Source organism: Topomyia yanbarensis, chromosome 3, assembly GCF_030247195.1.
Source record: "Topomyia yanbarensis strain Yona2022 chromosome 3, ASM3024719v1, whole genome shotgun sequence".
In the NCBI taxonomy this organism is placed as follows: domain Eukaryota; kingdom Metazoa; phylum Arthropoda; class Insecta; order Diptera; family Culicidae; genus Topomyia; species Topomyia yanbarensis.
In genome coordinates, this window is record NC_080672.1 from 153112796 (window position 1) to 153123263 (window position 10468).

The window sequence follows — 10468 nt, forward strand, 5'->3', positions numbered from 1 at the left end:
TTTAAATATTTTTGTTCGATCATGGATGTCTGTTCTCTGTGCTACACCGGTGTAGTGCAAAGAAAGAGATAGACTGATTACACCCAAGTTTGCTAAGAGAAGAGAAGACAATCGCGTAGCCAATTTGATCCAGTCCTAACCTCAATATTGAACCAGCTTCTGATTGGTCGTTTTGCCAGTCATGAGCGTTCATTATATTTACAAACGGGATGGAAAACAGTGCTGCTGAATCTATTCTGGCAATTTTTCATACGCATCAACATTTCGTGCAAATTGAATAAAAGACCTGAATGACGATATAGTTACGTGTATTGTTAAGAGAGACATGAATAAATATTTAATTTTTAAATGCAGCTAGCATTGTAAATTCTTGGCAGAAGTGCGATCTTTTAGGTACATTTATTTTCGGCAATTGTAATAAACATTCAAAGGGAATCTGGCAACGATGAACGCTTATTGTCTTCAGATTTACGGCAGGGCCAAGTCGAGAAAATTAAGAAGAGCAAGAAGCCTGTTGTCGTCTCTTCTCTTAGCAAGTTTGAATGAGTGTAGCACCGACTACACCGGTGTAGTGCACTGTCAAAAACGAATATGCCATTAAACAGTTTGACGTTTAACTCAACTCGCCTGTGCTAATTGCCCCTAGGAACAAATGCAATTTGCGAATGCGATTTAAAGGCGATTTCAACACTTAGACAAATTGTCTGGTGGCTGAAAAGGACTTGGTTGTTTTTGCGTTTTTCAAACATGGCGGTTCATGTTTGGCTTAAGCTTAAAATAGTTTTTTAAACAATTGGCGTGTTCTCACTCTTAATAATAGTTAGCTTGTGGTAAGTTTTGGTGTTCAATTCCAATTTCACCATTGATTCTTCCAATAGTTTGGTGGTGATTACCTAGTGTAGTGATAAGTTTATGTGAGTACATAATGAATCCGAAAATAAGTATTATTTGTAATTTTCATAGTAGGCAATTAAGGACGATTGAATGGCGCGTTCCTTGGGAGATTAAGAGGCGGGTAGAGCGACGAGAAAATGACGGCGGCAAATCGCACAAATGTTGCATTTGAAATAGTCCCCTAATTGCCAGCAATTTACTGGCAAATTGAAAGGCAATTAGCGCATCCGAGTTGGCAAATAGCCCCCCGTTACCCAGCAACTTGCCCTTTTTGACTGGGATAAATGACGTTTTAAACAAACCTAGCCAAACATGTCAAATGATCCTAAGTGCAAATTAGTTTGTTTACTTTCTCTTTCGCTAATAACTCGGACGTTTATACGTTTTGCCTTTCTCATATTTTCCTTAACACTTAGCATAAAGTGCTAGTCGAAATCAGAGTTTTTCGATATATCCAGAAACAATATAGAAAAGTTTTGTGGAGACGACGTAATAATCGAAAGAGAAAATAAACAAAGAGAGGCTCTTATTTGCACTTAGGACCATTTGACATGTTTGTCGAGAAACGTTTTAAAACATTTTGCTCTGGTTTGATCGGTCGTTTTATTTAGCGTTTTTTGTTTGGATATCATGTCTTTAGCTGATGAATTATTGGCTGACCTAGAGGATGGCGAGGAACACAACGAGGGTCTTGTTGTTAAGCAGGAAGCGCATCTTGATATCGAGGAAAACTATCCACAGCTAAATCGTGAAGAGTATGCCGTTAATAACATGAAAGATGAACCGATGGAAGTAGACGTGAAAGTGGCATCAATACGTGAAATCTGTACACTTCGTGACTCTGACCGGCTTTCAAGAGTTTTGTTACAAATAGCAAAGTTTGCGAAAAATCCCCGGAAGTCTTCTGAGATGTTAGGCAGTGTAGAGTCTGATCCAGAGTATAAGCTAATTGTGGAGGCCAATAATATCGTTGTAGATATTGATAATGAAATATGTAAATATCTTTGTATTATTTGTAATGTTACATACTACTGTTTAATTGAAATTGCGATTAAAACATGTAACTTCCTTGACCTAAACTAAACACTTGTAACAGGTTACGTACGTTTATACAATTACAAATTTTAAAAGCATGCATCATATGTATGCTTTTAAAATCGCAATTATATGTAGTATAATCGGGTAATTCTGAAGTAAATTTAGGTTAGGGCGTAAGAAGCATTAAGAACCTCAATGTTACAATGACCCCAAAATGAGTCGCTCATTGTTATTTACGTCCTATTCTAACCCCTATGTTTGACTATGCCGGGCAAACGAGGATCATAGGGTTATTTGCTCTTCCGACGGCGGGTTAGAAATTTCCTTGGACTCTTAATATGTGACCAGGCTACATCATACCTTCGCCCTTACTTTCTCAAGCACTTTATTAGTGGTAGGGCCTATTTCTTTACCCTCGCTCAACTCTTAAACCAGGCTCATCAGTACGTTTAAACCTGGCTTAAACGTTAAGCGATGGTGAAGAAATGGGTCCATAATATTCTTAGAGCAAAATTTTACAGTTTCCGGCCTCGCAATTCTTTTATTTATAGCGAAATTCGTCATTGGCGAAAAGCCAAGTTCAAAAATTGCCTCATTTGAAAAGGAGCTAAAGTATATAACTATAATTGTAATCAATTTACGCTTTAGTCTATTTACGGTAACCTGTTGCTTGTGTTAATTTAAGCTACGGGAGTTGCATGTTTTAAAAATAGGGTATTATAATTTTATACTACATTTCAGCTGTAATACACAAATTTGTTAAAGATAAATATCAGAAACGATTTCCTGAGCTAGATTCACTGATTATGTTGGAAATGGACTACATTCGAAGCGTCAAAGAACTTGGTAATGATCTAGACCAGGCTAAGAATAATGAAAGGCTGCAGGAAATATTAACTCAAGCTACTATAATGATCGTTTCCGTTACTGCTTCTACAACTCAAGGGTGAGTACCTATTTATTTTTATCATGCAGTAATATAATAACTTACAATATATTCCTCGCGTAGAATTCGTTTGGAACTGTCGGAACTACAACAAATTTACGAAGCATGTGACATGGCTGTTGAGTTGAGTGAATTCAAACGACAGATCTACGAATACGTGGAAAGTAGAATGACGTTCATCGCTCCCAATTTATCTATAATTGTGGGTGCGTCAACAGCTGCAAAACTAGTAGGACTTGCCGGGGGTTTAACCAAACTCTCAAAGATGCCAGCTTGCAACGTGTTGGTATTAGGATCTCAAAAGAAAACATTATCTGGGTAAGAAACTTTTTGTATAATCAAATTATGGACAGTTTGATATTTGTTTGGTTTCATAGCGCTTTCGCTTTTACCTGGTGCTACACCGATGTAGTACGAAAAAGAGATAGACTGATTACACCCAAGTTGGAATGGGTGTAGTAATGACTACATCGGTGTAGTGCTCTTTCAAAAACGAGAATGTCATTATATTTTATATGATGTACACTTGATCACAGATAATTTGTGCAATTTAGCAGCACATAAATATGTGAAAACTATTGAAATTCGTGTGGTGTACATCAAAATTATAAAAATTTGCCGCATAGATTTTTTTTATTTTAAAAATATTTGACACGGCTCAATGCGTTAGCACAACTGAGCCGTGGATCTTCCGTCTTTTTACAATAAGTAAAAATAGAAAAAAAAAGAACGTTACAGCCTATTCGTCAGGTCTTGTTGACGCATCTAACTGCTGCGTGTTGAGATCCTCTTCTTAGGTGGTGAAATATTAGGTGCGTTGTCTGCCGCACCTGGGCGGTCATTCGGTCCGTCTTCTCTCGTGTTTTCGTTTATGTCCATGTCGTCATCAGTACTGCATTCATCTTGCTCACGGTCAGATACTCTTATTTGTTGTTTGTGCTTACGGGTCGCTATTGTAAATCCTTCTTCATCGGTATTTGATTCCTTATTGGTGATTGGTTGTTGGTTTGGAAACATTTGCTGTAATCGTTGTTACTTCGATGTTGGTAATGGCAGTTGGTTTAGTGGTACTGGGTTCGATCGTTGTTGAGCTGGGGTTTGCGAATGCCCAGTGCGCAGTCGTTGGTTTACCAACCGGTTGTGGTTTAGCATACGACGACTGTATACCGGCTTTCGTCGTATCACGTGGAATTTACTTAGCAGTCTCTGTGCAAGGTTTCCTGTGGTGTAGCGGCTGATCACAATATTGACATGTAGGAATCTGCCCAGGGTACGTGATTAGTGTTCGTTGAGAATATTCAACTTTAGGTGATGTGCATGTGAAAGTCAAGTAAGAGGCAATAGGTTTTCGTCGGATGCATTCTCACCACGCGAACGCCGTTGCGGAGTCGTGAGAAGAAGTTCCTCCAAGTATCTTCCGTAACACTATTCACCTCTCCGTATTTTGACATGATTTTTTGAAGAGGAACTAGTACGTGGTGCCAGGTCATGTATCTTTATTTCAATACTGTCAACATCTATATACGTTGGGATACTGTATAAAATGTCATTACATTCGACGACGTGTTTCATGTTGTTCTGGGAAGTGAATGATTCTGCTTGACTGAACATAATTAGTACCGCATGACGTAAATGATGGAATTGCACCACAATCTGCAACGTTGAGCTTCATGTTCACTTTCAACATTTGCTCCACTTCACGAATTGATGGTCTTACCGCACATTTCGAGAAGTCAACGGCAACACAGTTTGCCCGCAACGGAACATACTCTTGCTTTGTATTGTCAATCATTTTTTATTCATGTTTCACACACTAGGTAGAAGGAAATCAATTTTTGCCTTTGCAAATAGCAGCGGGGCGATTTCTAGCGTCTGAACTGAGCGAGATTAAAAACCGGACTGACATAGAAATTTGTTTCATAGCAGAAGACACATCAAATGTATGTGTGCATTAATACAATTTATATTTTAGCACGTTTTTGTGCATATACATAATATGAATACATAAAATATAAGTTTGGATTTTTAGCAGTGATTTGATAAAAAACACGTTAATTCTAACAGCAGCCACACAAAAATTTCATATGCAAAACACATTGAAATTAAGTGTCATTTAGATCATTTAGACAACAATTTTTTTATCGATTTGATAGTAAGTTTCATAATAAAAGTCTGCATTGTTAAAAATATCGCATGACCCGGGGTTATTAGGACAGTAGGGGTAATTCGGCGCTCTCGATTTCTCAGAAAATCGTAAGACTTACTGACTGTTGTACATATTTGTGGAATAGCTATTCTAAAACATATATTTTGACAGTTGAATCCGGAATCGTCTCTACTCTCAATCAGCCTAGACTCATGTCTTCAGTTGGACCAATCAAGAATGATGCTCATATTCACTGCACTATATTAAACAAGCACAGTGGTGTTACAGCATGATAATAGGGTTCTTTAGAGGTGTGCGGGTTAAGGCATATTCTGATGCAGATTAGTACCGTGAGTTAATATCTCAGTCCTTTTTCAATTTTCAGGCCCGAAACTATCGAAAAAAAATTTTTTTGTTGGTTTTCTTTTAGGACAATAACCAGGCACTGCATTTATCGCTCATATGAGTAAATGCGCCCGGATAGTTTGCTACTGCGACAATAAAAACTCACATTTTCACACGAAAAGTTATTAGCACTCACACAACTCCTCCGGATAAATACAACGAGTTATTTCTCCGGATAAATAAAACAGCCGGAGAATGAAAGAATGAGTTTATCACGGTATCCTTTTTTCGCTCGTTGCTTTCCTGTCGTTATTCCAAAACACGAAAAAGCAAGTCTATCATATTTCTTTACCGCTTTTCTTTGTAATTAAGTGTATTTTTTAAGTTTTTATTGATTTCCACGAAATTAAAATTTTATCACCTTCTTCGGTGAGTAGGAAAAAGTCAAATCAATTTTATCCGGAAAATCATTCTCACACTATTTGTGGAGACGGAGAATTTGGCGACTCATCTTATCTCGGAAAAGTTGGACCTCGTATAAGCTCCTTCTCGCGTGAGTGAGAGAGAATTACAATGCCTGACAATAACACATCCAAACCCATGCAACCCGGTCAAACCATTCGGAATTTGATTCGGAATCCTGAATGAAGTCAGTATGGATTCCAAATCAAATGCAACAACCGATTCTGAGTCGGAATCGGTTGTTGCATTTGATTTGGAATCCATAATGACTCAATTCAGAAATCCGAACCGGTTCCGGAATGAGTTTAACTGGGAACTTGCACGACTATCCCAGTAAAGTTCGGCCGGAAATGAACTGGAATTCTGGCTGGTTCCAGTTCGTATTCCGGCTCCAGTGCAACAACCGTTTCTAACTAGAATCGGTTGTGTCACTGGAGCCGGAATACGAACTGGAACCAGCCAGAATTCCGGTTCATTTCCGGCTGAGCTTAACTGGGATAGGTTGCCTTATAAGATCTACACGCAGAAAAAAAAATTAGTAAAGATAAACAAATTTTGGTTTCAAATAACAATTTTCCCGTTTGATATAGTGACAAACAAGATTCAGGTTTGATTCAATCAATGCTGTTGCTTGAAATTACGAACAAATTCATTTGTTGTCTTTTCAATAATTTCAACAAATATTTCGTTTGAAACATCAAAATCATGATAAGTTTAACCCAACAAACAAGTTCGAAGAAACAAAAACAAATCTTTTGTATTAACCAAAGGAGAGAACAACTCAAATTTAGTTGACAAACAAACAAACTGTTGGCTTTTAACAAAGGGATCAGTTAGATCCAACAAATTTTATTTTGATTCAACAATGTTTCTATTTAAAATGCAAACAGAAGTTTTTGTTGAACTAAACCAAATGCATGCTTTCGAGAAACGCCCATTTTATTATGAAACAGTCATTCGTCAAGTTTTAGATTCAACTAAACGTTTTGTTGATTCAAAAAGGTCTTATTCTTCTGCGTGTACCATAGTTTGCAGATGAAACTTGGGATGGCAGGCTGCTAGCGGATTGCAAAAGTACCAGATCATGCTGTGTGGGGTGTTATCCCGGTTAACAATGAGGCGAACGAGATATTTGCAGATACGTCATTTAGTAGGACAACTGTCAGTTTTCTGGTTAAATTTAATTTGGTTTTTTTTTAAATTAAAAAATCAGAAAAGAATAATTAAGCTTTGAGAATGATATGAGTGTACTCGTAAGGACACCTGCTATCAATACATATGAAAAACTGAGGCATTTTTTTCAAATTTAAGATTCCTATTCCATTTGATCTGATGCAACAACCATTTAAACAATCAGTACATACTAGAACAAAAAGAATAACTGGTACAACAGCTGGAGGGAATTTGGTATTTGTGGATATTACGGTTTACAGCGCTCTCTGATTTACTTAATAATCGATTAATCCGCCTCAGACAAGAGAAGATTAGGAAGAAGATGGAAGCGGAATTAATGTGAAATTTTAATTGCATCACAGTCAACACAGACGACTTGCGTGTAGCAGACAAAATAACTCAGTAAATCTTGTAGCAAAATTTGCTGTTTTTCTCCCTCGTGTCACTCTATTCAATATGCGTAGGAAATCCATATCAAATGGGACTGCTATGCATAACACGGCATAGGTGTACAGAATTATTCTGTATGCTAGAAATTTATTAGTAACAGTCTTCCATTTTATAATCAGGTTAGTGAACAGAACAGTAGTATGAAATAAATTAACTGAATAGTTTTATGACATTTTCGTTTTTGACACTGCACTACACCGGTGTAGTCGGTGCTACACTCATACAAACTTGGGTGTAATCAGTCAATCTTTTTTTTGCACTACAGTGGTGTAGCACTAGATAGAAACGAAAACGCTATTAGTTAAATAAAAAAAAACACCCAAATTTGTTTATTTTTTAGATTCTCCAAGGTAGCAATGTTACCACACACCGGGTACGTTTTCTATTCTGACATTGTACAGGACACACCACCAGACATGCGGAGAAAAGCAGCCCGTTTAGTGGGTTCCAAATGCACTTTAGCGGCTAGGGTAGACGCTAGCCACGAAAGCCATATGGGACAAATTGGACAGCGGCTTCGCGAAGAGATTGAGAAAAAATTGGATAAACTGCAGGAACCACCTCCGGTTAAATTTATCAAACCATTACCAAAACCAATAGAGGGTGGAAAAAAGAAGCGAGGGGGTAAAAGAGTTCGAAAGATGAAGGAACGTTATGCCATTACTGAGTTTCGCAAGCAGGCAAATCGCATGAATTTTGGCGATGTAAGCTACTCTGAATATTTTATATATACTTAATCTAAACTTAATATACTTACGCAGATTGATGAAGATGCCTATCAGGACGATCTTGGCTACACACGTGGCACTATTGGTAAAACCGGAACGGGAAGGATTCGATTACCACAGATAGATGAAAAAACCAAAGTTCGAATTAGTAAAACTTTACAGAAAAACCTTCAGAAACAACAGCAAGTGTGGGGTGGAAGCACTACGGTCAAAAAGCAGATTTCGGGAACGGCATCCAGTGTGGCATTCACTCCGCTACAAGGACTTGAAATTGTTAACCCACAGGCAGCGGAAAGGTCAGTAAGTGAAAGTTCGGCAAAATATTTTTCAAACACTTCTGGGTTTCTCTCGGTTGGGAAGAAAACGACTTAAGTAAGCATTCGGATGTTTTGTGCAGAAAAGATAACATGTGAAGCAAATAAAGTTTGTATATCTAAAAAATATAAAATAATTAGTATAATTTATTCTTAAATTGATGGCTTCGTTCTGTTAAACCGCTTCAAAAGCAATTGTACTGCTTAAGGTATTTCATTGGCTGGACGTGTCGGTTTCATTGATGCAGGATTGCCGTTTAACTGTAAAGTTTAATAAAAGTGTGCGAAATTAATAAACGTGAAAGCTTCTTATTCTGCATTCAGACGAATTTGACGAATGCGAGTGGTATATTCAATAATGATACCAAATATAAACGGAACTTAATATTGATCAAACCACATTTGTATGAGTAATCTATCTGGCGTAATGCAGAATAAGGTTGGATGTTTTGATAAAATAATCTAGTATACTACGCTATTTTATACTACAGCACGATTTAGCATCGAAAGATTAAAAATCCAAAGGCTCCGAAAAGTCCGCTCAAGAGATTGAAAAACGAAATGCATATTGGGAGGTCGTACCGACATACCAGTACAACGTACAAGTAGCACATTTGCCCGATGCATCGTCAGTACACACTAGAGATGGTCGGGTTTTAATTTTTTCGAACCTGAGAAAAAAAGGTTATATAAAAAGTTGAAACTCAAAAAATCGATTAAAAAATTCTGACAGTACATACTTTTGAAAACATCTGTGCGAAATTTCATCCAGAGCTGAGCACTAGTTTTAACATTTGAGCCGTTTGCATCGCGCTGTTGCTTCCACGAATGAAGTTGACACAAAACTTTAAACGTAATTATCTCGGAATGAAGAATTTTTGAAAAGTAACGTTGCTGTGAACGTTATATCTCAGAAACTATTCATCCGATTTGCATAATTTTTTTTGAATTGTTTGTATTTTCATTCTCGATTCTTTGCAATGAATTTTTGTTTAAAATGTTTAACACCACAAAACTAAATTTTGGTCAACATTCCTTTTTTGTGGGAAAATACAATACATTTTTCTTCTATAATCTTTTTTTTATTTCAGTTGAGCGGTTCGGCTTAGAGAGCGTTCACCGCATGCCTCTGCCAAAAACACACTTCGGGGTCAAAACTTCGACAACCTTGAATAGTTTTTTTTAATTCAACTTGTTTTTTTCAAACTTCGATAGCACTACCAATGAACTGTCTTTCGCTTTTACAAATAAAATTTGCATAAAACACTTCAAAAAAATCGCGAACTTAGCTCACCTTTTTTCCACAACTTAAACCCATAAACGAATCATTACTATATATAACAAAAATAGACGACAAAGGGTAATCCGCAAAAAATATATAACTTTTAAAGTATTCAAGGTAGGTGTTTGGTGTATTTGGCAAAGTTGTTCATCAAAGTAAGAGCAATAAATTTGCTGAAGACATCATCTCAATACAATCATTTAAAAGAAAATTAATGAAAATATCTCACTTATAGGGGAAGATTAATCCAAACAATGTCAAAAGAAAGGACATATTGCATCCATCAAATGCTCCGAAGACACTAATGGCCTAAAATTAGCTGTTTTGACATTAATAATAGACTGCATGCTTTTGGTCTTACGTCTAGATAATGGAAAATGGTTAAATATCTCATTTGATAGTAGTCCGATTTCAACAATGTATAGCTTATTCGAAAGGTATTCGTAAGCTTTCTAAAGATATATGAAGTGTTTATCAATAATTGCGAAAAACTGCAAAAAAGCATTTTTTGTACATTCAAACATTCATATCTTGGTAACTAAACATAAGAATCAAAAATAAATTAATGGCGTTCTGTCTGGGTGTTAGGCCTTTCATTTGAAATTGGTGTAGATAAGATCGGTTCAGCTATTACTGAGAAACACGAATGAAAATTTGTCCATTACATACGCACACAGACATTGTCCCAAA

General features: G+C 36.8%; 1 protein-coding gene across 1 annotated transcript; it reads left to right on the forward strand.

The window, feature by feature from the left end:
* Window positions 1-1326: 1326 nt before the first annotated feature.
* LOC131689981 (U4/U6 small nuclear ribonucleoprotein Prp31) lies at window positions 1327-9058 on the forward strand. Its single transcript, XM_058975407.1, has 5 exons — window positions 1327-1888; window positions 2674-2878; window positions 2942-3196; window positions 7795-8158; window positions 8216-9058. Exons 1-5 carry the CDS (start codon window positions 1525-1527, stop codon window positions 8552-8554), a joined length of 1527 nt encoding a protein of 508 aa, XP_058831390.1. The 5' UTR covers window positions 1327-1524; the 3' UTR covers window positions 8555-9058.
* The last annotated feature ends 1410 nt before the right edge of the window (window positions 9059-10468 follow it).